We start from the raw sequence: 26504 nt of genomic DNA, 5'->3' as shown, positions 1-26504 counted from the left end.
CTCTTGAGTAGCCACTTTTTTATAACATGCTGTGTGATGACAAGGGGTCCAACATGAGCCTGGAAAATGTTTTTCATTATCATAATTTTACACTGCATTTATTTCTGATGCGACATCCTGAGCGGTGTTTTATGTGGATTCATGTCTACTTACCAACTTCTTTAATCGCTACATTAAGATATATTAAAGTCCACAGAGTTTTTTAAAATGGTTGTGAGTGCCTTGAGGTAAATGTTGTCATTTGGTGCTAAATACAATAAATACATAAATAAAACTGAATTGAATGTTACTAATCTCTTTCTTGTTGATGTATTTGGGGATTTAGACCAAGACATTGAAATCAGATGAGGAATTCCCCCACACGGTCATAACTAATGGACTGACTGGACTCATAACACAGACTTGCAGGATTAAGTTCAGTGCGTTTATTTACAGTGAAGTAACAACAGAATGTGACAACAGAAGGATTTCCAGTTAGTGAATCCAAAGCTTCAGTTCAGGCAGGTCCACAGGAATTCTCTCTCTCAGTGGGTCCCAATTTCCTGCAGAGAGGGTAAGATGAGGTGAATGAGCCGAAGCATGCAAAGTTTTAGACTGAAAGAGCCGACTTCCATAACTGTTTCTGAGCCTAATAATGCAGCATCTGATGAAATCCCTCCTCCATCATAAGTAGTGGGCAACTGATCAGAGCTTTACCAGTATGTGAGTTAATGAACCCAGGTGTGCGGAGCTGAAGCACGAGAAGCAGAGGAAGAACCTGCCCTTTGAACACAGGGTGTCTCAGCCTCTTAATATGCTGGTTAGATAAGGTAGAGTGCAATGTTATTCAAGTGTAGTCCATGAAGGGAGATGAGTGAATTCATTTAAACAGGCACCTTATCAAGTGTTAAAAAAAAAAGAAAAAAAGGACAAATTCGAAATTATTGACCCACAGAAGGATGAATAAACAGAATGAAATATAAGACAAAAAGAAGGCCTGTCATTTATTTTTAGAAGCCACCCATCTCACATGAGCTCTTTAAAGTTTTCTCTAATTGCTTCTCAGAAACAGATTAAATATTGAGACCTTGTCTGTCATTGCCCCTCTAAAGCTACATCCACACTAGCCCGGACAGATTTGAAAACTGTTTTCATCTGAAAACGCTCCACATCCACACTAGCGTTTTCAGTTGTTTTGACAGATTTGTGCGTCAACATTGAAACAGACGAAAACTCTTACGTTCCAGTACTGCGCATGCGTGAAACGCAAGAAGATTCGACCTGCCTCATTTCTATCTGCTGTTTATTTACTTTCCGGCTCTCTGAAACGTTGCGGCAAACGGTTGAGGAAAACCACCAAGTTTTTTTAAATGGACAAACAATGAGGTGGAGTTGCTGTTGTGAGTAACGCAAAAGCAAAAAGTTGCAAAAGCGAGAATTAAAGAATTTGAAGAAAAGCTATCTGAAGCATGTACAAACTGATATTAATCTTTAATAGGGCTGTCAAACTGAGAGCAAACAAAACAACTAACCTACTCTAAGGCTACGTTCACACTGCAGGTCTTAATGCTCAATTCCGATTTTTTGATCAAATCTGATACTACGGGTACTCTAAATGGACCTATCTTCTGTAATGAAATTACAATTACTCACAGGGTTCATACGCCTTTTTCAGGGTCAGGTCTAGGTTAAATTAAGCACCTTTGTTCCCCCTTTTGTTAAGACATAGAAAAAACGCACCACACAAAAATTATGCAAAAGGAAACTGTCACCTTATATGCATATAGTGTATAAACTCAAAATGCACATTTCACTTAAAAATTAAGATGTGAAAATGTGAACAAATCAACTTGTTAGAGATATCCATCTCCTGTTGCTGCTGCTTCTTTCCTGTATGACACAAAAAAATAGGACAGAGATGTTTGTTTGTTTTTTAAATTAATTCCAAATAAAACTGTTTTATTGCTAACTAGATTGCTGTCTGTATTATTGCTGAAGTCCTAACTGATCCCCTTTAAAGTGTTTGTGCTAATAACATCATGTACAGTCAGACAGGCATGGAGAACAGCACTGACTGGGAGGCTCTGAACTGATCACAAAGTTCAATTCAACCTATAAGACTTTAAGAATGCACAAGCATCTACTTAAAATCTATTTAATTTATCATCCGTGATATTATTATGTACAATTCAGTCCAAATTCGTAGACTCTGACAAATGCATACTCCTTTTCCTCCAATTTGAAGGATGGGTCGGGTGTGTCCTTGGTGGCCCACCATATTCCAGAATTCCTAGCACGGCCCAGCTAATTCCAGTTTCCGCCAATGTCAGCAGCTACTAAGTTTTAATATTACTCCAATTACTCTTTCTGAGTCACAAAATAAACTTTTAAGATATTTTTAGGCAAGAATGTAGCTGTGTAAACTTCAAATATCTGCTCGGCTTATCAAGACATCACATATTTTCAGAAGTGCTGCGACATTTTCGGAGACGTCTGTTAGCAACCAGCTCGACAGCTAGCCGGGGCAATAACAGTGAACCCCCCCGCTGTCTTTCGCTACTCAGGTTAAACATGATATAAGTCACTTAGAGAACTTAAAAATGTTAATTTGGCTTTTTTCAGTGTTTTATTTGTTTGTGAGTAAATCGGTTTGGCTGAGATTAAAGTTTTCACACAGCTGAATAAAAGTCAAATGGAAAACTGATTATCAGAAATGTGAGATGATCGAGAATTATGCCAGTATCCTGTTATATTTTAGACAGAAATGAGCAGACGGCCGAGTTTATTAAACTCAGCCAAGACAGCTGGTGATGCAAATCTGAAGGCTAGACCGTCCAGTTTCACAGCCGCTCACTTCTGGCCTACCCTAGGCTGCATCCTCCTGAGGACCCGGCCTTCGCGGTCTACGTGGGCCGGGTCCTCAGGAGGATGCAGCCTATGAATCTGGACACCCCTAATATCATACATTATCCAGGTATTGCAGTATAGTATGCTGCAGCATATTTATGGGTGGAGCCTAGTTAGTGCTCTGTGTGTGGCTTATTTAGTGATTCAAATACACAACAACGCACCATTAAACTTTGAGGCGCTGATGACTCTTGTTGATTTCTCAAGACACAAAGGTGAGGCCTCTTCACTCCTGTGACACCAGCTAGTCTGCAGAAAGAGCAGGAGAACACATATCTTTAGCAGGGCCATGCAGAAATGTTTAAAAGGGTTGATGCTTAAAGTTAAAAAGGGGCACAGATCCAGGCTGGAGAACAACAACACACATTTATCAAGAATCTAATATGGAATCATATCATACTATATCACTGTCATCAGGTGGGAACAATGCAAAGCAAACGCAGTTTATGTTTTACCTGATGGGGTGCAATGTTGCTGTTGAGGGGTTGCTGCTGCTGCTGCTGATGGTGCTGGAGGACAGGGCTGTGTTGATCTGAGGCATTAAAGAGTCCATAGGAAAGATGGTAGCTGATTAAACAAGTCTTATGACATAATAATAAAATCCAAAGACTGGTGACACTGCTTGGAACCATAAGGCTTGTTGCCTAATGGTTCCAAGCAGTGTCACCAACTGTGAGAAATAAACTAGGCTCTGCTTGTGAATCACTCATTGCCTCTCTTCCTCCTTTCATCTCCTCGTCTCATGTATCATCTCCACTTGCTGTCCATCTGATAGTTATAGTAATAGTTAAATATTATTGTTGAGGGCACAGGCAGGACTCTACATGCACACACACATAAAAAAAACCATTTGCCTCAAGAAAAGGGCACTTGGGGCATCCATCAGGAAAGGGGCAAGTGCTTAAGCCCATCCCCCCCCCCTGCACGTACCTGATCTTTAGTAAGGCTAAGCATTTGCATTTAGGTAAAACTAGTAAAGGTACATACTGCCTTACTGTTATTGGAAGGAAAAGGAACATGTTATGTGACCCCTCCTTACACAGATTTAATACGATTATAAAGTCTTACACTTGTCTTGCCTGCTAAATTATGCTTTCAGCTGTTAGGTGGCTCTAGGCGGTGTACCTGCACTCCAAGTTGACCTGGCCCATCTGGTGTCATGGTTTGCATGGAAGCCCACGTCCTCAGGAAACCCGTTTCATTATTTTAGCCCTGTTGAGGTTCTAGGATTTAACTACATACAAACTTCACTGTCATGATTTCATGTTCTAGATGTTGTCGGATCTGAAAGAGACTGAAAAACAAACAGGTAGTTTTACACTTTTCTTTTCCAAACATTGTTTACTAGCAAGCATAAACCACTGCACACACACAGTTCATGTTTTAAGTCTAGATGAAATTACACATTTGAGTGGTTGCATCTAGCCACTTCTTCCAGATCATATGCGGGACACACAGTCACTCGCAATCTAGTCATGATACACAATCTCCTCTGTCAAACCCGAGGCCTCCTTCTGGTTGAACAAGGCTGGAAAAACCTTAATGGGCTCCTTTTTATGTGAAGGAGCGGCAACTTTACTCTCAATTGACCAAGCTCCTCACCCCATCTCTAAGGGAGAGCCCAGCTCCTCTATGAAAGACGCTCATCGATCCACATCACCGCAGATGTGTGCATCAGAGCACCAGGACCTCTGCCCGATCCACAAATCCAAAAGTAGTGTCTCACAGAAGAATTGACCCATATAGCTTCTTCAGCTTGAGCCCGGCTGGGCCAACTGATCATCGCCCTTGAGCCTCTCTCCAGGCTTGGCTACAGGTTAGGACCCTGGTAGCCATGTTCCAGGCAGGGTACGCTGGCTACCTTGATTTTTTTGGTATAAGAGTGACCCAAATCACTTTTTGCTGCATATTCTTTTGTTTAGATCATGACCCACCATGCTCATACGACTACAGATGTCAAATACACAACGTATTTAAAATAGATATTTATTTTAGTTTTGCAGTAGTGGAAAATAAACAGCATGTCGCTGCATTCCTTGCTCTTTTATTGTCGTGTGGCGTAAATTTCCCAGACGGTGGCGTGTTGCATTTCCCATCTGCCGACCTCCTAGATGGCGATACGTGCTTGTATTCTCCAACCGCCGACCTCCTAGATGGCGATACGTGCTTGTATTCTCCAACCGCCGACCTCCTAGATGGCGACACATGCTTGTATTCTCCAACCGCCGACCTCCTAGATGGCGACACATGCTTGTATTCTCCAACCGCCGACCTCCTAGATGGCGATACGTGCTTGTATTCTCCAACCGCCGACCTCCTAGATGGCGACACGTGCTTGTATTCTCCAACCGCCGACCTCCTAGATGGCGACACGTGCTTGTATTCTCCAACCGCCGACCTCCTAGATGGCGACACGTGCTTGTATTCTCCAACCGCCGACCTCCTAGATGGCGACACGTGCTTGTATTCTCCAACCGCCGACCTCCTAGATGGCGATACGTGCTTGTATTCTCCAACCGCCGACCTCCTAGATGGCGACACGTGCTTGTATTCTCCAACCGCCGACCTCCTAGATGGCGACACATGCTTGTATTCTCCAACCGCCGACCTCCTAGATGGCGACACGTGCTTGTATTCTCCAACCGCCGACCTCCTAGATGGCGATACGTGCTTGTATTCTCCAACCGCCGACCTCCTAGATGGCGACACATGCTTGTATTCTCCAACCGCCGACCTCCTAGATGACGACACATGCTTGTATTCTCCAACCGCCGACCTCCTAGATGGCGACACATGCTTGTATTCTCCAACCGCCGACCTCCTAGATGGCGATACGTGCTTGTATTCTCCAACCGCCGACCTCCTAGATGGCGACACATGCTTGTATTCTCCAACCGCCGACCTCCTAGATGGCGACACGTGCTTGTATTCTCCAACCGCCGATCTCCTAGATGGCAACACGTGCTTCTATTTCCCCATTCACTGAACTCCCAGGCGGGGTTCGGCTTGCCTTCCTCATCTGCCAATGTATTCTTTCAAATTGCATCAAGACCAAATTTGGGTTGGGGGTGATGGGTGGGGGGACTTATTGGCCTATGTCAATTTATGACATAAGGTAAAAGATGACTGGTGACTCTAGACTTGTCACCAGTCATCAGACTGGGAAGAAGCTGTAGTAACTATCTGTCAGGGACCTTTATGCTTTATGCTCAAAACCCCCTCCACTTTACTGCAGTGGAAAGGTTTGTGTAGAATTTGAGCTTTGCGTTTGTGGTCTCACTTAGAATTGTTAGACCACTGAATTATTTGCAGATTATTAATGTTATTTGCTTTGTTTCTCAGTCAGATTCATTATTAGAAGGAGGAGAAAAGGGTGAATTCTTTTTACAGCAATTTATAAGCCACTTTATAGCAACTGGCGCACATACACAACCACACACAACCACACCAAAACAAAACAGACTGACTGCCAGCCCAGGATGTTCTCTACTGGCTCCATCCTTCTTCCCTCCATCCTCCTTCCCTCCATCCTCCTTCCCTCCATCCTCTGTGTCTCCTCCTGACTGACCTGCAGGTGAGAAACAGGTGTGAGGTGTCAGCTGTCAGGTAGGTGATGAGTGAAGAACAGAACAGAATCCATTTCCTCTTCAAACTGCTGTCAGACATTATCTACTGCACTCTGATCACATCACTCAGACCAGCTGTGGCTCAGAAGGTAGAGTACGTCAGGTCGTGATTTAATCCCTCTCGGATATATGTCAAAATATTCTTGAGCAAGACACTGAACCCCAAAATAACCCATGCTGCTTTCACTGATACGATGATATTCTGATATTCCCCACCATGTATTATCCATTTGAATCATTTCAAATTATGGAAAAGACTTTCATTTACATAGTGCTTTTTATTTAAACACGGCATTCAGTCAGGTTTGTAGTTTTGTCTCTGTATATCATCTGCCATTTTTAAACAATATTCTATTTTTCAGTTACAGAAAATATTTTGCTTGTCCAATTACTTTACTCTGGCAAAAAAGGAGAAAGAGATACAAGTCCCCTTCAAAATATATTTCAAGAAATGAAAGTAGGGGTGTTTCTAGATTTATTGTACCATTTAGCTTTGTACTACACCCACCCGGTGGTATACCCAGGGGAGGTAATGTTGTGAATAAGCCTGTCTCACCTGGGTCAGTAACGTTGAGGCAGACCGTTTTATTAAAGTATCTTCCACTATGGTCCACCCCTTGAAGCTCGTATGTCCCACTGTCGTTGCTGGTCAGGTTCTTCAATGTTACAGAGACTGTGCCGCTGATATTGCTACAGTCCATCCCCTCCACCCGACCCTTGATTGACTCCTCCTGGTCACTGGGACGTGTTGGTGTTGAGTCTTGGCAGTAGGAGATATATTTATCATTGTTTTTATATTTTTCAAGTCTTTTTAGCCATACAGATGTGGTGTCAGTGGGAACCTGAAATGTCAGATTGACACTCATCCCAGGATGTCGTAAGATCTGCTGGTCTGAAGCTGAGGAAAAGAAAAGAAAACAGAGTGAGGACTCATCACCTTCACAGCAGCCAATCTGCTTCTGTTCAGAACCACCCACCAAACTACTGAGCCAAACTTTAACACTAGAAGTGATTCGCTCGCTGTAAATCACTTTTAAGCAGACATCTGATGACCCTCTAATGTACTTGTACTGAAAAATGCCCACTTTATGTTGCCAGCACTGCACAACCAAATATTGTTCACCGTGTGTGGTGTAAGTCACCATGTTGTTGGGGATCACTTCCAGTGTGTATAAGGCTTCAGTGCAGGGTTAAGAGACAGGATGTGCTTACCCTGTGACCAAAACGCATTTCCAGAATAGTCATCTACCTCCCATTTAAAACTCTGAATTAGAATCCCAAAATTCCTCACTAACCAATAAATCTCTCTTTGAGGTGACACCGCACAGGTCTCAGTGGATCATGTCATTTAGACTGAGATCCTACTATTCACATTTTTAGGCCCAATAGCTGTGTTTTACACAGGAACAGCCACAGACTCTAAACGTTTTCCGTGACTCGCCGTCAGGAGCTGTCCACTGAACCAGTGACATTAGAAACAGGACTGTAAACAATGTACATAGTGTTTAGTGATCGTGTGTTGAGCCACGGGTAACTTTGCGGATTTTACCTGTTACCACATGTGGGGACCGGTCTATAGTTATTTTTTCTAGACGTTTCCTTTTCCACTAATTTTAGGAGAACAGTTTGATACGTTTTAAAGCCTGAGTTTACTCCTCAGATTTGCATACGTTTCTAATCGGTTCAGTCCAGCTTTACTTTTGACGTTAAACCTGTCCGGTCACCAACACACCCATCGACATATTTACAGAATGTGAACTTATTTATCTGTGAGTTTCTGTAACTTCACAAATCATTACAAAACAGCAGCATTTAAAACCTGCTCAGCCTTACCTGCAGAGCCCAACGAGACGTGGATGACCAGTAAACTCAAGCAGAGACCCAAATATGTCCCAGCACTCATGGCGTTGTTGTGAGTCTTTCTTCTTCGACAATAAAACGTTTTATATTTTATATGCGATAGATCCCCCGCGATAAATAAGTTTAAAAGAAAATACTATTACTAAAAAGTGGAAAAAAAACTTCCCTGCGTCTATCCTCCGTGCGTCGTCCTTAATGTCGATGGGTCCACTGAAAACCGGTGAAAACTGGATCTTCACAAGTTCCGCATACTTACACTTAAACCAATCAGCAGGAGGACCTCTATCAACTTATACTACCTGTGAATAAATATTGGTTGAAAGTACACGTGCATGTCTGGGATTGGTCAGTCATCACTGTGCTCTCTGCAGAGGCGGTCCTAGGCTGTTTGGTGCCCCGGGAGAACATCTATCTATCTATCAAGGGAGAGAGAGAGAGAGTATGCAGACGGCTAACAAACAGTCCTTTTAATTTGTTGAGAATAGCAGACAAATCAACAATACATCTATTCCAATTAATGAAATAATATTATTATGCTGAACACAGTCCAAAAGATCCAATAAGCCACATCAGCGTCTACTCTCTGTCTGTTCAGTATCATAGCCAAGTAGCTAACAAAGATAAACAGAAATTTTCACTATCCCTACCAATAAATGTTATCTTGTTTCAGGATGCATGTCATACATAATACCTGCCATTATCCAGTGACACATCTGCTTACCTGTATCTTTTGCTCCTTTCTCCTCTTCTTTTTTAAAGAAGAAACTGAGCAGCTGTTGGCTTTGACGTTCTCCTGGCTTGGATTTACAACGTTACATTACATCACGTTACACAAATATATTGCACAGGTTGTGTATGAGACTTCAGCACAGCAGCAGCAGCAAGCAGGTGCACCGAGGACCCTCACGCTCACTTTTCGCGTATATGTTTGTGATAGAATTTACAAAACACATCGGTGCAAATTATAAGTGTATATCATGATGTGTGGCGTTTTTGTGTTTGTTGGCCCCCACCACGATGCCACTCTGGGCAACTGCCCATGTTGCCCATGTAAAAAACTGCTATTACTTATTATTACTTATACTTATTTTCCACCCTAATTTACCAATAAATTCTTTACAAATCCTACCATGTGAATTCATGGATTTTTTTTTTTCACATTCTGTCTCTCACAGTTGAAGTGTACCTCTGGTGCAAATTACTGACCTCTGTCATTATTTTAAGTGGGGGAACTTGCACAATCGGTGGCTGACTAAATACTTTTTTGCCCCACTGTATAAGAATAATGATGTGGTGACATGAGATACTCTGTGGTCTCATGTCATCACAGAGCATCACCTCTGAATCAGAGCTCGATTGTTTCTTGGTGGGTCTCATTTACATTGTCCTCGTCACCTCTGTTGTGGAGTTGATTTGAATAAACGGACTCTGATGTAGTTCTCTGGATGTTTTTATGTAGAATAAATAACAGTAATTGTAAATATTCCAACTCAAAGGAGGATATTCATCATGTGCTGTCTATGTATCACTGCAGCTATAATGTGTTGTGCAAAGCATTCCTTTTACTTCTCGACTGATTGATGGGACTTTGTTTTCTCTTTGTTGCTCTAGCTTCTTTACCTTATGATATGAAATGCACTGAGGCAACTGCTGTGGTGATTTTTTGCTATATAAATAAAATTGAAAAAGTACTGGATCGATACTATCAAGAGCAATACTTTTTTTCTATCCTTTAAAATCAGTATGTAGCCCATTGAATTGTGTTATGTTTTTAAATGAAAATATATACTTCAAACTTTACTATGACAAATGTTTGAACCTTTTTTGTGTTGACTAACATGTCTATTTGATTTATAGCCTGTATGAGATTTAAACAGAGAAAGTTGACCCAAAGTGCATTAAAGACAGATACATTTACATTCCATATAACTGCTCTCCCTAACGTAAGCTCCCCTAATGGGTTAAAAATATCAGTATCTGCAATACTGAAACTGTATTTACTTGGAATCATTGTTCTATAATCCAAATCTATAGTATTGCACTACTCTTAACTAAAATGCTCATGTAGGCTATAACAAATTTTGGTTGCAATAAAAACTCTAAAACTCATGGACACAACTATCCAAAATTGATCCAGCTTTTTGAAGGCTACGTTTAAAAAAAATAAAAATAAAAATAGCCTAGCTACATAACAGTACAGGTAATGACTTGTTTATGTTGCATATATGGTTTGTGTCACGGCTGCCGAGGCGAGCCGTGTGGAGTTGGAAGAAGGACCCAAGATGCAAGCAGTGGATGAGATGCTAATGAGGTTTATTTACAAAGGTGTAGTGGCAGACAAGCAGTGGGGCATGACAAATAACTGAAGACACCTAAACTGGGAGAACTAAAATAACAGACCTGGAAGCATACGACAAAGGGATGAGACGCAGCCAAGGAACAGAACACCGTTGAACACAGGGTAAACGCAGACTGACACGGAGGAACACAGACGAACCAGCAACAGGCAGGAGAACACACAGGGCTTAAATACACACACCAGTAATCAGGGGATGAGAGACAGGAGGGCAACACAGCTGGGAGGAATCAGAGCTGACGGGACAGGGGAAACGTAAACAGAACACACTCACATCAGACAGAGACCTTCACAATAAAACAGGAAACTCAGACACAGGGAACCAAACAAGACACAGAACTAAACAGACAGATTCACAAACAGTTGGGGTGACACCATAGACAGAGACACAGACGCAGACTCAGAGGCAGACCAAACATAACACATAGAACTCAAACAATAATCATCATCATCATCATAATAAACTAGAAAATGATAACAAACTAAAAGCGCTGGGTAACCGACCCAGGACCATGACAGTTTGTAAACTTACAGTCTGTATAGCAGGATGCAGACAGACAGCAGAGAGACGCAAACCTCCCAGCACCCTCTTACTTAGGACATCAATGCGCTCACTAAGTGTATCGGTGATTACATAACCTTCTGCACTGACTCTATTGCCCCAACTCAGACTTTCCATTGTTACCCAATAGAGCACATCCCCACTGATTTAGCTGTAGTAAGCCTGCACACTCTTTGTCCCTCTCTCCACATTGCACTATGGCCTCCTGTGAATGTCATTGCACCTCTTTCCCACCTATCCCTTTCTTTGATAAACTCTTCATAATGAGCGTGAGTCTACAGAAGGTCCCAGTGCTGTCCAAGACATTTTGCATTGTTCCTGTACCAAAGACACCACATCCCATTCGCCCCCAGGATCTCCCAGGATCAGGTTACCCACCATCGGGAAGCCTAGCGTTAACTTTCATTGAGTGGAAAAAAGTTAGTGTTTATCATCCAGCTTCACTGTTTATATTATGCTAACATAGCTGTGTCGCTAGAGATCACGTAGCACATCATTATATACCAGCCAAACTTCAGTAACTCTACAAACGTCACTGCTGTTTAGTTTCTTTTCTTCATTTATGTCGGAAGTGATAGCAGAGCTGTACGTCTCAATTTGTTTCAGAAATCTCTCAGTCAGGACATGCTATATTATATTTAGGTGGAAACTAGTGAGCTAACTTCCTTCTAACTTCTAACTCCGTTACATTTAATAAATTCTGTTTTCATGGATGCCTGGATGTTAAACTTAATTGTTACACCTGGTAAAGCAGCAACACTGATCATTTTAATACAGATGAAATCATTTAGACATTATTTAGAGAGTTGAAATTAGAGTTTTTCAACTCTCAGTGATGCCGCATTTCTCGTTTGACTTTGGGACCTGCACCAGAGTTTGGGCTCAGACACGGCTAATGACATCAGATTTAAAGACCGGATAGTGAGGCCAAACTGGGATCCCCTCAGTTCGCTTACCAGCACTGCCTTGGAGTTGAGGACATCCACCTACACATCTGGATGCCTCTCTCGTGTCCTGGATTGTTGATTACTGACAGAAAGATCACAATATGTGCATCTTCAACATTTTGTGTCTAACAAGGCGATCAGCAAAACAGGGGTACCACAAGGGACTGTCCTCTTCCCTTTGTCATTCACAGTCTACACCACAGACTTCAGCCACTGCACAGAGACCTGTCATCTTCAGACGTTTCCTGATAACGCTGTCAAACGTTTGTGCTGCAAAAGTTTTTGTTTGTGCCTCTATCATTTTAAAGATACTAATATAAGTTTCTAGAGGTCATCCAAGGTCAATCAACCCCTTTTTTAGCTGTGAAAAGGTTGTGAAAAATAAACCAGTGCTGGATATTTTTTTATCATGGCCACACTCTTAAAAATAAAAAATTAGGTTAACATATAACAGTCAAAATAAACTATGCATTGTGTTTTATGTTTTCTTTACTCACATCAATAAAATGGGTTAAAAACACCACTGCACTCCACGGGAAGAGCGAGAGTCGGCTTTTTTCTCCGAGGCAGCTGGGCTCTTTTAACATCTGTCGGACAGTGCCCAGGATTTTCTATGAATCTGTTGTGGCCAGTGGCATCCTCTTTGCTGTTGCATGCTGGGGCAGCAGGTTGAGATTTGCAGATGAAAAGAAACTCAATAGACTGACCCACAAGGCCAGAAAGTTGTCAGGAGCTGGACTCTCTTAACGTAGAGACAGAGAGGTGGATGTTGTCCAAGGTAAGGACAATAGTGGACAATACCTCCCACCCACTCAATGACATGCTGGCCAGTCACAGGAGCACGTTCAGTGAGAGACTGAGATTACCGAAAAGCACCACTGAACGACACAGGAAATCATTCCTGCCTGTACGAATGAACGACACGGAAAATCCTTTCTACCTGTGGATATGTTTCAGTAGAACTCTTCCATCTAATGTACAGGACACATTCCGATAGCTCTACACCCTTGATATTTGCACATCCCCTTTTGAGAGAATTAAGTTTTAAAGTTTGGTAAGAGGAGTACTAGAGGGTAATGGTCTTCAGGTGCTGCAACTCTGGCCCTTTAGATAGAGAGAGCAGGTTGGGTTATCTGTTCCACAATTATTTAAATTAAACAATCATCAATGGAGCTGTGATATAAGGATTCCTGGTGCTCACAAGTACAACAACAAAGCCAGAAATTCAAAAAGACGTTTATCCATGCAATCAGTACCTACCTAGCTTACATTTTCAAGTTATCAACAATAACTCTGGATTATGGACAAAGCCAAAATGGACTTTTTGAGTAAGAATGTCATAAAGTTTTTATGTGTCAGTTAGAATGATTATTTTCTTTGTTCCCTGATTAGACTAGAACAATTAAATAAATATATAAAAAATACATATGGTGATTGTACAGGGTTCAGGATGGGGTAAACCCTCATGAACAACAGTAACATCCTGTAATAGAGTCACAGAAACAATTTTTAGCTGATAAATCCAGTGATCGCTGCCTCTGTCCTCATTCAGATTAGTATATTTTATTACAAAAATAATTAACTCTTACCTAACAGACTTCAGTGTCTGTAAACACCCACACTTGTGTAGATTAGAGATCCGATATCAATTGTACGATATAGGACATTAGAAAGTCTGACTTGACAGGAGGATTCAAAGAAAACCTGCCTCCTTCTCTACCGTGTCTCCTTCATCCATCCTCAAAATTAAAGCCTGTCTGCTGTGAGAGACTGAACCAGCAGAGTTCACATTAAATGGTCACACTTATGGCTATATAGCATCACACAGACTCTGACATTTAAAAAAAAACAAAAAAAAACGACAAATACATCAGAAAAAAAACAAATATTTACTTCAATCATTAACACAATTAGACAACATGTAAAAACAAATAATTTGATTAAAAAAAACAAATTCCATATATTAGCATGTTTTTAGCATCTTAAATACTGCACAACAGATTTCATGATTAGATATCTCCATAAATAAATACATGTTCAAATGTCCACCTTTGCACAGGTATAGAAACAGGTTCATTCTCTGTTGACAGTTTCTTACTTTATACAAACTCTACAGGGGTGATTTTTTTAACATCCACCTGGATGCTGGAGATAAACTTATCAACCCACACATGGAGGCTTTAAAATGTGGAGTCTAGCCAAAGGTTGGTGTCACCGTGTCCAAGTCCTTCATTTATACAGTTTATAATTATACCAGGAAAGTGAAGCTCTCGCCACGACCTGTTGATCATGTGTTTTATCCACTCTAAAAGTTGAAGTTACAGGAACTCTGAGATGTGTCCATCCTGCTGCTGTGGTCATCATCTTAATGACAGGATGACGCTGTGGGAAACTCTGGTTTGTCTGATGTTCAGGGGTCCAAACCCAGAGTGCAGTTCATGTATTCATGGAAAAAAAAAAAAATCTGTCTCCGTCTCTTTCCGTTACACGGAGTTAAAGGAAAAAATGGTTTGCTTCAGACAAACATCTTGATCAGCAGGAAGGTCATGAGAATTCTTCTCCTTGCATGTAACGAATTTATAAATTATCCCAGCAATGACTGCAAAGAGCAACAAAGTACAAACTGTCAGTCCAACTTTGAGTCCGACAGATCCATCCTCCTTCCTTCCATCATCTGTGTCTCCTCCTGTCTGACCTGCAGGTGAGAAACAGGTGTGAGGTGTCAGCTGTCAGGTAGGTGATGAGTGAAGAACAGAACAGAATCAAACTGCTGTCAGACATTATCTTCTGCACTCTGATCACATCACTCAGACCAGCTGCTTTCTACAAAGTCTCATCAACAACATCTTTACAAACAAACATCAACAACCAGGAAGCAGCTTCACCTCTGATCACACACACACTCAACTCTGCTCACTCACCTGGAAGAACAACAACAGTCAGGCTGATGTTGCCAAGTGATTTCCACGAGACTGTTTCGTCCTCGAAGACAAGACACTCGTATGTTCCAGTGTTACTCCTCGTCACATTCTTAAGGGTCAAAGACAGGTCTCCATATTTCATCTGTCTGTCCTGCAGATCCACCCAGTTCTTAAACGATGGATGTTGCCCTTGTGGCTGAGGTTGCCCTCTGCGGTTCAAATAGACATATTCTTCCCCCAGGTCAGCTTTGCGCCACTTTACACCTATCAAGTTGTTGTGTGGAGCTTGACATGGCAGAGTGACGTCCTTTCCAGATTCAGCTGTCTTCGTCTGGACTAAAAAAGGAAACAGAGAAGAGTTTACACATTACATGAATCCCTTCCCTCCATCCTCTGTGTTCAGCTGTCTGACCTGCAGGTGAGAAACAGGTGTGAGGTGTCAGCTGTCAGGTAGGTGATGAGTGAAGAACAGAACAGAATCCATTTCCTCTTCAAACTGCTGTCAGACATTATCTACTGCACTCTGATCACAACACCCCGGCTAGCTATCGAGCTGGTGGGTAAAATATGTCTCCGAAAACGTCGGAGTGCTTTTGCAAATATGTGATGTCTTTAAAAACCGAGCAGATATTTGAACTTTACACAGCTACATTCTCGCCTGAAAATATGTTAAAAGTTTGTTTTGTGACGCAGAAAGAGTAATAAAAGTAATATTAAAACTAAGTAGCTGCCGCCATTGTTCGAAACTGGAATAGGCTGGGCTGCGCTATGAATTCTGGGATAGGTTGGGCCACGAACGATACACCCGACCCATCCTTCAAATCCGGAGAAATGAAGGACCCATTTCTGGGCCGCATTTGTCGGAGTCTTCGAAATTGGACAGCCTTCGTCGTGTCGCATTGATGTAATGCGGCCTCAGGAGGATGTGGTTCCTGTATTTGGACACAGCTAGGATACTGGACACAGCTTCTTCTTCTTCTTCGAGGTTTAATGGCAGCTGGCATCCTTGTACATGCAGCGCTGCCATCTTCTGTTTCAGTCCGTTATTACACTCTTAAATCCTACTTATTCCAGCGTCTTTTGGGATCTTACAAAGCTGCAAACGACTATTAAATTAGTCGTCGACGATTTTGATAGTCAACGTAATCGTGACTAGTCGACTAATCGTGGCAGCCCTAGTTTCATTTTAATAGACAACTTTTGTACACAAACGTCAACTCGACACCCACTTGAGATATAAACACATAGATCCTGCATCGAGCTTGTAAGATGTTCAGGGTGTCAGACTGTGGGATGCAATTTTTTCATTCAATGAGGAAAGATTCTAAAAGAAAACATGGCAATACAATTGAAACATGGCAAAAACAGGTAATTTTCTACAGGTGACACTAACTATAGCTTAATGAACAATGTTTTAATTATAATATATCATATATACAGTATGTTTAGTTTTTATTTAAAAGTGCATCATAAATACACTTATAACATCTGTAAGCACACTTCTGGTTAATAATGCAGCAAGTTATTATTGGCTCTCTCTGTCTGGACAAATTAATTTGAGTTAAGGGTATAAACTCACACCGTCATCTTCATCCGGGTTACCACACACACAAAATAGATTAAGCCTTGCCACACTCGTCTATACAACTCCTCATTCAACAATCATTTTCAGTGAGCCAGCAGATCACACACAAGTTACAGTACGAGCATAAGTGCTAACAATATGTCATTGTTTTACAAAAAAACCCTTACTACTCACCCATGACACCTTCATGTTTCACACCCACCATTGGCTTCAATGCCCAAATCCCAAGTCCTGGGGGGTGTACTCATCCTCCTGTCTGCTCTCCTTCCGCTCTGGAGCACCAGTTTTTTGTTTGTTTGTTTTTTGGTTGACAAACCCAAAGAAAACAAAAAACCCTTCAAAATGAAAATATTTTTCTTCTACTTAGTGTGTCCCTAACACTCATTTTCCTCAGAGCTCCTCTTTTGCAGAGTTGGTTCAAGTGATGTATTTCCCAAAAACATTTCAAAAATGCCTTTTTAATCAGTGGAGTGTAAACTCCCCAAGTAAATATTGCAGTTTGATATTTGGACGTGTCAGTAGAACTCATGTGGCACCTAGTTTACTGGAATTCTGCGAATATGAGCATCCAGTGTGACGTTGAAGAGGCGGCCCGCCTACTTTTTCGGCCGTGGGAGGATTTGATACACTACAATGCATCAGTCGCGTCATCTCTATTCACTCCAATGGATCAGTTTTGTTTTTTGTTTTGTTACAGCGATGGCAGACGGAGCACAAGAGAGAGGGTTTTATTATGGATTTCAAAATCTTATCTGGTTTTCTTATTCAGTTCAATTTCATTTATATATCGCCAAATCACAACAATAGTCGCCTTAGGGCGAGCCCCCATATGGCTAAGAAAATGTCTGGAGGCGGCCCTGTTTGCAAGCATATTTGTGCCTGCGTCTTTTTTACCTTATAAAAACATCTGAACAAAATTAAAGAAATGTTATATATTGGCACTCTTGAAAGGCGTTTTTTGTATGTCTATTAAAGTTATTAGCAGAAAATTGATTGCAGCTTCTCCCTTTTGACAGGAACGTTGTTTGTGGCTCAATGTTTGACAAGTAAGCGCCGCAGGGAACAATCTCAAGTCTTCATGTTTAAACTCGCGACTCTCCCAATCAACAGCTCCCAAACCTCCGACCAACGCGCCATCTACGATGACCTGACGTCGCCACAACTTTAAGATTTTGGAAAAAATTTTAACCAATAAAAGGCTTCAAATACTTAATCACACAAAATGACGTTTTCACAGTCAGCGGGGGTGATTTGTTTTGGAGTGTTCAGTGATGTTATGAATAACAGAACACGGTTCGGCGCCGAGGCGAAATCTCACCGGCGAAAGTGGACGCGGTGGCGACGACAACGAGCATCAGAATCCAGCAGGGCCACGAAAACGTTACAACAGCCATTTGCGCTTAACCTAAAACAGCAAAGAATGAGGAGGGAATAGACGCAGGATTAAAGTCACGGAGTCCAGTTAGTTTACGTACACAGTAAAGATTTACTGAAATATCCGTTTGTTTACCGTCGTTTTAAACTACGGCAGAAAATGATGTGACGTTGCTGTACCAGCTCGTACCGTGAACCCGTTTAAACGTTAGCGCTTTACAGATTAATGGTGAATAACACGGTAAACATCGACGGTCACGTTCAATGTGTCAGTAAAAACAGAGACGCCGGTAAACGTTTCTCTTTTAAAGGTTTTCCGTCAGTTACTCACGAGCTCTCAGCCACGTACAGCCAACACGACCACGGTGGAAACTACTCTGAATGAGCGCACCGGATCCGGTGAAGCTTCTTTACCGGCTCCAGAACTTTCTGGAGTTTTCCAGACCAGCGGAGGAGCCGAGAGTTCTGCTAGATACATTAACCGACATTTGTTTATTCGTTTAGATTTTTAAGGTTCCGAAATTACATTGAAGTAAACATGGTTCGTTTAAATAGCTGATTGATGTCGTTCTTTTTTTTCCCAATAAAAAGCTAAACTAATCACGCGGAAATGGTTCAGGAAGTCTGTGGGCGGTTCCCGTTCGAATAGGAAGTAAACAAACCGCTGTTTTTTCCTCTTCAAACTTTAGTTATAAAACACGCCGCCCCCAAAACAAACAAAACGAACTAGAAAGCACTTACAGAAAGGTACCACACTAAGAGGATCACTTATAAGTAAAAAAAAAACAAAAAACAATTCTACCAAAATATGTAATTTACATAGACAGGGAAGAGTTTCATCCATCCATCCATTCGCTTCCGCTTATCCTTTTCAGGGTCGCGGGGGGCGCTGGAGCCTATCCCAGCTGTCATAGGGCGAAAGGCGGGGTACACCCTGGACAGGTCGCCAGTCTGTCGCAGGGCTAACACATAGGGACAGACAACCATTCACATTCACACCTAGTGATCCAATTATCCAGTTATCCAATTAACCTATCCCCATAAGCTGCATGTCTTTGGACGGTGGGAGGAAGCCGGAGTACCCGGAGAGAACCCACGCAAACACGGGGAGAACATGCAAACTCCACACAGAAAGACCCCGGCCTGATGGTGGATATGTATATCCATATACGTATATGTATATATATATACACATATATATATATATATATATATATATATACGTGTGTATATATATATATATACACACGTGTGTATATATATATATATATACACGTGTGTATATATATATATATATATATATATACACACATATATATATATATACATATATATATACACACGTATATATATATATATATACATATATACATATATATATATATATATATATATATATACATATATATATATATATATATATATATATATATATATATATATATATATATATATATATATATATATATATACACACGTATATATATATACACACGTATATATATATATATATATATATATATATATATATATACATACGTATATATATACACACGTATATATATACACGTATATATATACACGTATATATATACACGTATATATATACACGTATATATATACACGTATATATATACACGTATATATATATATATATATATATATATATATATATTAGGGGTGCAACGATACACAAAATTCACGGTTCGGTTCGGTTCGATACTTTGGTGTCACGGTTCGATATTTTTTCGATACAAAAAAAAATGTTCATGCCTTTTTAATTTGTCATTTATTAAAATTATAAATATATATTTTAACACAAAAGTACAGTTTTTAAATTTAACCCTAACCCTTGTGCGTGTTTTTTATTTTGACAGCGAATGCGCACCTGCGGACCACTTATGTGCAGCCCTGGTTATTTAGCTCGTCATATTGCAGCCACAGAAATTCTTTTGTCCATGAAACCATAAAGCTGCACTTTCTTTTTGCCTTATAGTCTGATTTGTCATAACTTCTCCGTTTTGTGGTAAGCTTTTCTTTGGCTGTCACTTCTTCACCCTGACCTGTCTTATTTGGCTCAGCAGAACTAAAATATATATCTGTCTGTGAAGGTTCTCAGTCATCCAGGTCATCGTAGTGAAATATATATCCTGCCACACTCACATAAGCTCAGCGATTCTCTGCGCGATCAACCTCTCACATGTTTAAGCTACTGCGGTCAAGTGAGCCCTCACTTACGAAGTCGCAGTCAAGCTAGCCGCCCCGCCAGCCGCACCTAAAATGTTGTTGCACTACTCTTACGCATATTACGGTATGGGTGCCGACTGGTTTAGAAACGCAGTGTTTTCTGTCCTGACACTATTTTACTTCACAATCCACTCCCAGTTTTGGTTAATCTCCACTTTCACCCCTGTGATCCACAGCCCAAATTACTGTATGATTCAGAGAAAATTAACAATAAAATTTACCCAATTTACTCAACTATACTTTTAATGTCCTCATCTTTGGCCTCAGATTACAGGAAAACTGAAAGAGGTGACGCAGATATCTCACTGGATTCTGACTCTGGGTGACCCCCACTCTGCATGCTGTGATCCACAGCCAAAATTACTGTACAGTTTTTGAGAAAATTGATAGTAAAATCTTCCCATTTTGCTTTACTGTACTCTACATATTGACATCTTTGATCTCCGATTACAGGAAAACTGTAAGAGGTGACGCAGATATTTCACTGGATTATGAATCTAGGCCATCTCCAGTCTTCACCCTGTCATCCACAGCCAAAATTACTGTACAGTTTTTGAGAAAATTCATGGTAAAATCTTCCCATTTTGCTTTACTGTACTCCACATATTGACATCTTTGAGCTCCGATTACAGGAAAACTGTAAGAGGTGACGCAGATATTTCACTGGATTATGAATCTAGGCTGTCTCCACTCTTCACCCTGTGATCCACAGCCAAAATTACTGTACGGATTTTGAGAAAATTGATAGTAAACTTTGCACAATTTACTCTACTGTACTCTATATATTCTCATCTTTGAGCTTAGATTACAGGAAAACTGTAAGAGGTGACGCAGATATCTCACTGGATTATGACTCTGGGTGACCCCCACTCTGCACCCTGTGATCCACAGCAAAAATTACTGTACGGATTTTGAGAAAATTCATAGCAAAATCTTCCCATTTTGCTTTACTGTACTCTACATATTGACATCTTTGGCCTCAGATTACAGGAAAACTATAAGAGGTGACGCAGATATCTCACTGTATTCTGACTCTAGGCTGTCGCCACTCTTCACCCTGTGATCCACAGCCAAAATTACTGTACGGTTTTTGAGAAAATTGATAGTAAACTTTGCACAATTTACTCTACTGTACTCTATATATTCTCATCTTTGAGCTCAGATTACAGGAAAACTATAAGAGGTGACACAGATATCTCACTGGATTATGACTCTGGGTGACCCCCACTCTTCACCCTGTGATCCACAGCCCAAATTACTGTACGGATTTTGAGAAAATTGATAGTAAACTTTGCACAATTTACTGTACTGTACTTTATATATTCTCATCATTGAGCTCAGATTACAGGAAAACTGTAAGAGGTGACGCAGATATCTCACTGGATTATGACTCTAGGCCATCTCCACTCTGCACCCTGTGATCCACAGCAAAAATTACTGTATGGATTTTGAGAAAATTGATAGTAAAATCTTCCCATTTTGCTTCACTGTACTCTACATATTGACATCTTTGAGTTCCGATTACAGAAAAACTGTAAGAGGTGACGCAGATATTTCACTGGATTATGAATCTAGGCTGTCGCCACTCTGCACCCTGTCATCCACAGCCAAAATTACTGTACAGTTTTTGAGAAAATTGATAGTAAAATCTTCCCATTTTGCTTTACTGTACTCTACATATTGACATCTTTGAGTTCCGATTACAGGAAAACTATAAGAGGTGACACAGATATCTCACTGGATTATGACTCTGGGTGACCCCCACTCTTCACCCTGTCATCCACAGCCAAAATTACTGTACGGATTTTGAGAAAATTGATAGTAAACTTTGCACAATTTACTGTACTGTACTTTATATATTGACATCTTTGAGCTCAGATTACAGGAAAACTGTAAGAGGTGACGCAGATATCTCACTGGATTATGACTCTAGGCTGTCGCCACTCTTCACCCTGTGATCCACAGAAAAAATTACTGTACGGTTTTTGAGAAAATTGATAGTAAACTTTGCACAATTTACTCTACTGTACTTTTAATATTCTCATCTTTGACCTCAGATTACAGGAAAACTGTAAGAGGTGACGCAGATATCTCACTGGATTATGACTCTGGGTGACCCCCACTCTGCACCCTGTGATCCACAGCCAAAATTACTGTACGGATTTCTGATAAAATTAAATCCTATTCCATTACCAAACAAAATGAGTTCATTGAAGTATTTGCTTAACTACAAGAAATGTCTTTCCACACACAATTTAAATTTTTCAAAATGTCATTCACACACCACCTCAAGTATCAACTTCAGTTTTAGACATTATTTATTCAGTGCTTAATCACAACAATAGTCAACTTAAGGCACTTACATAATAAGTTAAACCTTACAATAATACATACAGAGAAAAACCCAATAATCATATGACCCCCTATGAGCAACAGTGGGAAGGAAAAACTCCCTTTTAACAGGAAGAAACCTCCGGCAGAACCAGGCTCAGGGAGGGGCGGCCATCTGCCTCAACCGGTCAGGGTGAGAAATTACATTTCTCAGATTACTGATTTCTCATATTACTACTACACAGTTTAGATACACTCAACAAAAATATAAACGCAACACCTTTGTTACTGCTCCCATTCCCCATGGGATGGACGTAGAGACCTAAAATTCATTCCAGATACACAATATAACCATCCCTCCCAAACAGTGGTCACAAATCAGTCCAAATGTGTGGTAGTGGGCATATCTGCCATATTGAGATAATCCATCCCACCTCACAGGTGTGCCACATCAGGATGCTGATCTGACATCATGAGTAGTGCACAGGTGTACCTCAGACTGCCCACAACAAAAGGCCACCCTGGAATGTGCAGTTTTTTGCGCTATTGGGGGTCTGGGGACCCAGAACCGGTCAGTATCTGGTGTGACCACCATTTGCCTCATGCAGTGCAACACATCGTCGCATGGAGTCTATCAGATTGTCAATTGTGGCCTTTGGAATGTTGGTCCACTCCACTTCAATGGCTGTGCGAGGTTGTTGGATATTCGTGGGAACTGGTACACGCTGTCGTATACGCCGGTCAAGCACATCCCGAACATGCTCAATGGGTGACATGTCCGGTGAGTATGCTGGCCATGCAAGAACTGGGACATTCTCAGCTGCCATCTGCCCTGAACAATGTGAACCATGATTCATCCGTGAAGCGCACACCTCTCCAACGTGCCAGACGCCATCGAATGTGAGCATTTGCCCACACAAGTCTGTTACGGCGACGAGCTGGAGTCAGGTCAAGACCCCGATGAGGACGACGGGCATGCAGTTGAGCTTCCCTGAGACGGTTTCTGACAGTTTGTGCAGAAATTGTTTGGTTGTGCAAACCAATTGTTCCAGCAGCTGTCTGGGTGGCTGGTCTCAGACGATCTTGGAGGTGAACCTGCTGGATGTGGAGGTCCTGGGCTGGTGTGGTTACACGAGGTCTGCGGTTGTGAGGCCGGTTGGATGTGCTGCCATATTCTCTGAAACGCCTGGGGAGACGGCTTATGGTTGAGAAATGAACATTCAATGCACGGGCGACAGATCTGGTTGACATTCCTGCTGTCAGCATGCCAGTTACACGCTCCCTCATTGCTTGTGGCATCTGTGGCATTTTGCTGTGAGACAAAACTGCACATTCCAGGGTGGCCTTTTGTTGTGGGCAGTCTGAGGTACACCTGTGCACTACTCATGATGTCAGATCAGCATCCTGATGTGGCACACCTGTGAGGTGGGATGGATTATCTCAATATGGCAGATGTGCCCACTACCACACATTTGGACTGATTTGTGACCACTGTTTGGGAGGGATGGTTATATTGTGTATCTGGAATGAATTTTCGGTCTCTACGTCCATCCCATGGGGAATGGGAGCAGTAACAAAGGTGTTGCGTTTATATTTTTGTTGAGTGTATCTAAACTGTGTAGTAGTAATATGAGAAATCAGTAATCTGAGAAATGTAATTTCTCACCCTGACCGGTTGAGGCAGATGGCCGCCCCTCCCTGAGCCTGGTTCTGCCGGAGGTTTCTTCCTGTTAAAAGGGAGTTTTTCCTTCCCACTGTTGCTCATAGGGGGTCATATGATTATTGGGTTTTTCTCTGTATGTATTATTGTAAGGTTTAACTTATTATGTAAGTGCCTTAAGTTGACTATTGTTGTGATTAAGCACTGAATAAATAATGTCTAAAACTGAAGTTGATACTTGAGGTGGTGTGTGAATGACATTTTGAAAAATTTAAATTGTGTGTGGAAAGACATTTCTTGTAGTTAAGCAAATACTTCAATGAACTCATTTTGTTTGGTAATGGAATAGGATTTAATTTCATCAGAAATCCGTACAGTAATTTTGGCTGTGGATCACAGGGTGCAGAGTGGGGGTCACCCAGAGTCATAATCCAGTGAGATATCTGCGTCACCTCTTACAGTTTTCCTGTAATCTGAGGTCAAAGATGAGAATATTAAAAGTACAGTAGAGTAAATTGTGCAAAGTTTACTATCAATTTTCTCAAAAACCGTACAGTAATTTTTTCTGTGGATCACAGGGTGCAGAGTGGCGACAGCCTAGAGTCATAATCCAGTGAGATATCTGCGTCACCTCTTATAGTTTTCCTGTAATCTGAGCTCAAAGATGTCAATATGTAGAGTACAGTAAAGCAAAATGGGAAGATTTTACTATCAATTTTCTCAAAAACCGTACAGTAATTTTGGCTGTGGATGACAGGGTGCAGAGTGGCGACAGCCTAGATTCATAATCCAGTGAAATATCTGTGTCACCTCTTATAGTTTTCCTGTAATCGGAGCTCAAAGATGAGAATATATAGAGTATAGTACAGTAAATTGTGCAAAGTTTACTATCAATTTTCTAAAAATCCGTACAGTAATTTGGGCTGTGGATAACAGGGTGAAGAGTGGGGGTCACCCAGAGTCAGAATCCAGTGAAATATCTGCGTCACCTCTTATAGTTTTCCTGTAATCTGAGGCCAAAGATGAGGACATTAAAAGTATAGTTGAGTAAATTGGGTAAATTTTATTGTTAATTTTCTCTGAATCATACAGTAATTTGGGCTGTGGATCACAGGGGGGAAAGTGGAGATACACTAAAAATGGGAGTGGATTGTGAAGTAAAATAGTGTCAGGACACAAAACACTGCGTTTCTAAGCCGGTCTTCACCCATACCGTAATATACGTAAGAGTAGTGCAACCACATTTTCGGTGCGGCTGGCGGGGCGGCTAGCTTGACTGCGACTTCGTAAGTGAGGGCTCACTTGACCGCAGTTTTAAGCTGCGGGAGATTTCACTTGTCATGTTTGCGTAGTAAGCTAACGATTAATAAGACGATGTCAGAGGAATTGGTGCACAAATTATCATCACTCACAGATCAGTGCTGTCGCTCTCTATACACAGTTTGCGATTGCAAAGTGAAAGCAAAAAAACAAGCGCAAATTCAAACACGATTTCAATATGTCACATATTGACAGTGGCTCACCCAATGACATAATTACCCAGCTACATTTCTGAAAGAATGCAAAAGCATTGACATATATTTTTACTTCCTACAATAGCCCGACAGGCAGGGCAGAGATAGATTTTGGTACCGCGACTGAAAAAATCGCTAGCCCCGGGCCGTCGGGCTAGCGATATTGCGAGCCCTGTATCTGATTGAGGAATCACTCATCTTTGGAAAAGAGAGTTTATTACAGAGAAATGTCTCCTTCCAAAATAAAAGCTATACTATCCGCTTCTTCTGGGCTATATTCTCAGCAGCATATTAAACATATCAGGTCTCCATAAGGAGAATCCTGTGCTAACAGCTGTCTAAATGACTCGGCTAAAGTTTGTAGCATGCGTGCTTGTTGTTTTTGTCTTTGCACTAGGATGATGTCAGTGTAAATGTGCAGTCATATTCGTTGTGTTCCCACTAGTGCTTTCAGGTTAATCTCGTTGAAATAACCTTAACGCCACAACACAGCAAATCTCCGTTAACGAGCTACCCTATACAGAGGGGCTAGACGGCCAACACGTTAACGAGCTAACTGCGCTAACACACTAGCTCCCACCCATGTAATTGAGCATTGCATGGCACATCCAACATACTGTTTTACTTTAGTCCAT

General features: G+C 41.2%; 2 protein-coding genes across 6 annotated transcripts; both read right to left on the bottom strand.

Annotated features, from left to right (window-relative positions):
- Positions 1-410: 410 nt before the first annotated feature.
- Positions 411-8623, bottom strand: LOC308406848 (uncharacterized protein). Of its 2 annotated transcripts, XM_080898111.1 has the most exons (7): positions 8346-8609; positions 7069-7410; positions 6354-6454; positions 4012-4180; positions 3342-3418; positions 3051-3135; positions 411-542 (listed from the first exon to the last, which is right to left on the bottom strand). In XM_080898111.1, exons 1-4 carry the CDS (start codon positions 8413-8415, stop codon positions 4148-4150), a joined length of 546 nt encoding a protein of 181 aa, XP_080754237.1. In that variant the 5' UTR covers positions 8416-8609; the 3' UTR covers positions 411-542; positions 3051-3135; positions 3342-3418; positions 4012-4147. The 2 variants fall into 2 exon arrangements, 1 of the variants encoding a protein (XP_080754237.1); XR_013973593.1 differs by having other exon boundaries at positions 3966-6454; positions 8346-8623.
- A 6057-nt stretch (positions 8624-14680) lies between these two features.
- Positions 14681-18749, bottom strand: LOC308406807 (uncharacterized protein). 4 transcript variants are annotated; one of them, XM_080898035.1, is made up of 4 exons: positions 18449-18749; positions 18062-18148; positions 15159-15494; positions 14681-14932 (listed from the first exon to the last, which is right to left on the bottom strand). In XM_080898035.1, exons 2-4 carry the CDS (start codon positions 18135-18137, stop codon positions 14721-14723), a joined length of 624 nt encoding a protein of 207 aa, XP_080754161.1. In that variant the 5' UTR covers positions 18138-18148; positions 18449-18749; the 3' UTR covers positions 14681-14720. The 4 variants fall into 4 exon arrangements, with proteins under 4 accessions (XP_080754161.1, XP_080754163.1, XP_080754162.1 ...); XM_080898037.1 differs by having other exon boundaries at positions 16946-18148; positions 18449-18748; XM_080898036.1 differs by having other exon boundaries at positions 16946-18748.
- Positions 18750-26504: the final 7755 nt, after the last annotated feature.

This window comes from Rhamphochromis sp. 'chilingali', assembly GCF_963969265.1.
Source record: "Rhamphochromis sp. 'chilingali' genome assembly, chromosome: 1".
NCBI lineage: Eukaryota > Metazoa > Chordata > Actinopteri > Cichliformes > Cichlidae > Rhamphochromis > Rhamphochromis sp. 'chilingali'.
The sequence above is the reverse complement of the archived record's forward strand: the minus strand, read 5'-3'. Positions and strand labels throughout refer to the sequence as shown.

What these genes read in the sequence shown, in the direction of transcription:
- LOC308406848 (XM_080898111.1), bottom strand. Translation starts at nt 8,415, where the DNA reads ATGAGTGCTGGGACATATTTGGGTCTCTGCTTGAGTTTACTGGTCATC. An exon ending in CGTCTCGTTGGGCTCTGCAG is followed by an intron (nt 7,411 to 8,345) that starts GTAAGGCTGAGC and finishes TCTTTTCCTCAG; the next exon opens with CTTCAGACCAGCAGATCTTA. An exon ending in GAGAACATCCTGGGCTGGCA is followed by an intron (nt 4,181 to 6,353) that starts GTCAGTCTGTTT and finishes TTTGTTTTTCAG; the next exon opens with TCTCTTTCAGATCCGACAAC.
- LOC308406807 (XM_080898035.1), bottom strand. Translation starts at nt 18,137, where the DNA reads ATGGCTGTTGTAACGTTTTCGTGGCCCTGCTGGATTCTGATGCTCGTT. An exon ending in CACCGCGTCCACTTTCGCCG is followed by an intron (nt 15,495 to 18,061) that starts GTGAGATTTCGC and finishes TTCCTTTTTTAG; the next exon opens with TCCAGACGAAGACAGCTGAA. An exon ending in GACTGTTGTTGTTCTTCCAG is followed by an intron (nt 14,933 to 15,158) that starts GTGAGTGAGCAG and finishes TCTCACCTGCAG; the next exon opens with GTCAGACAGGAGGAGACACA.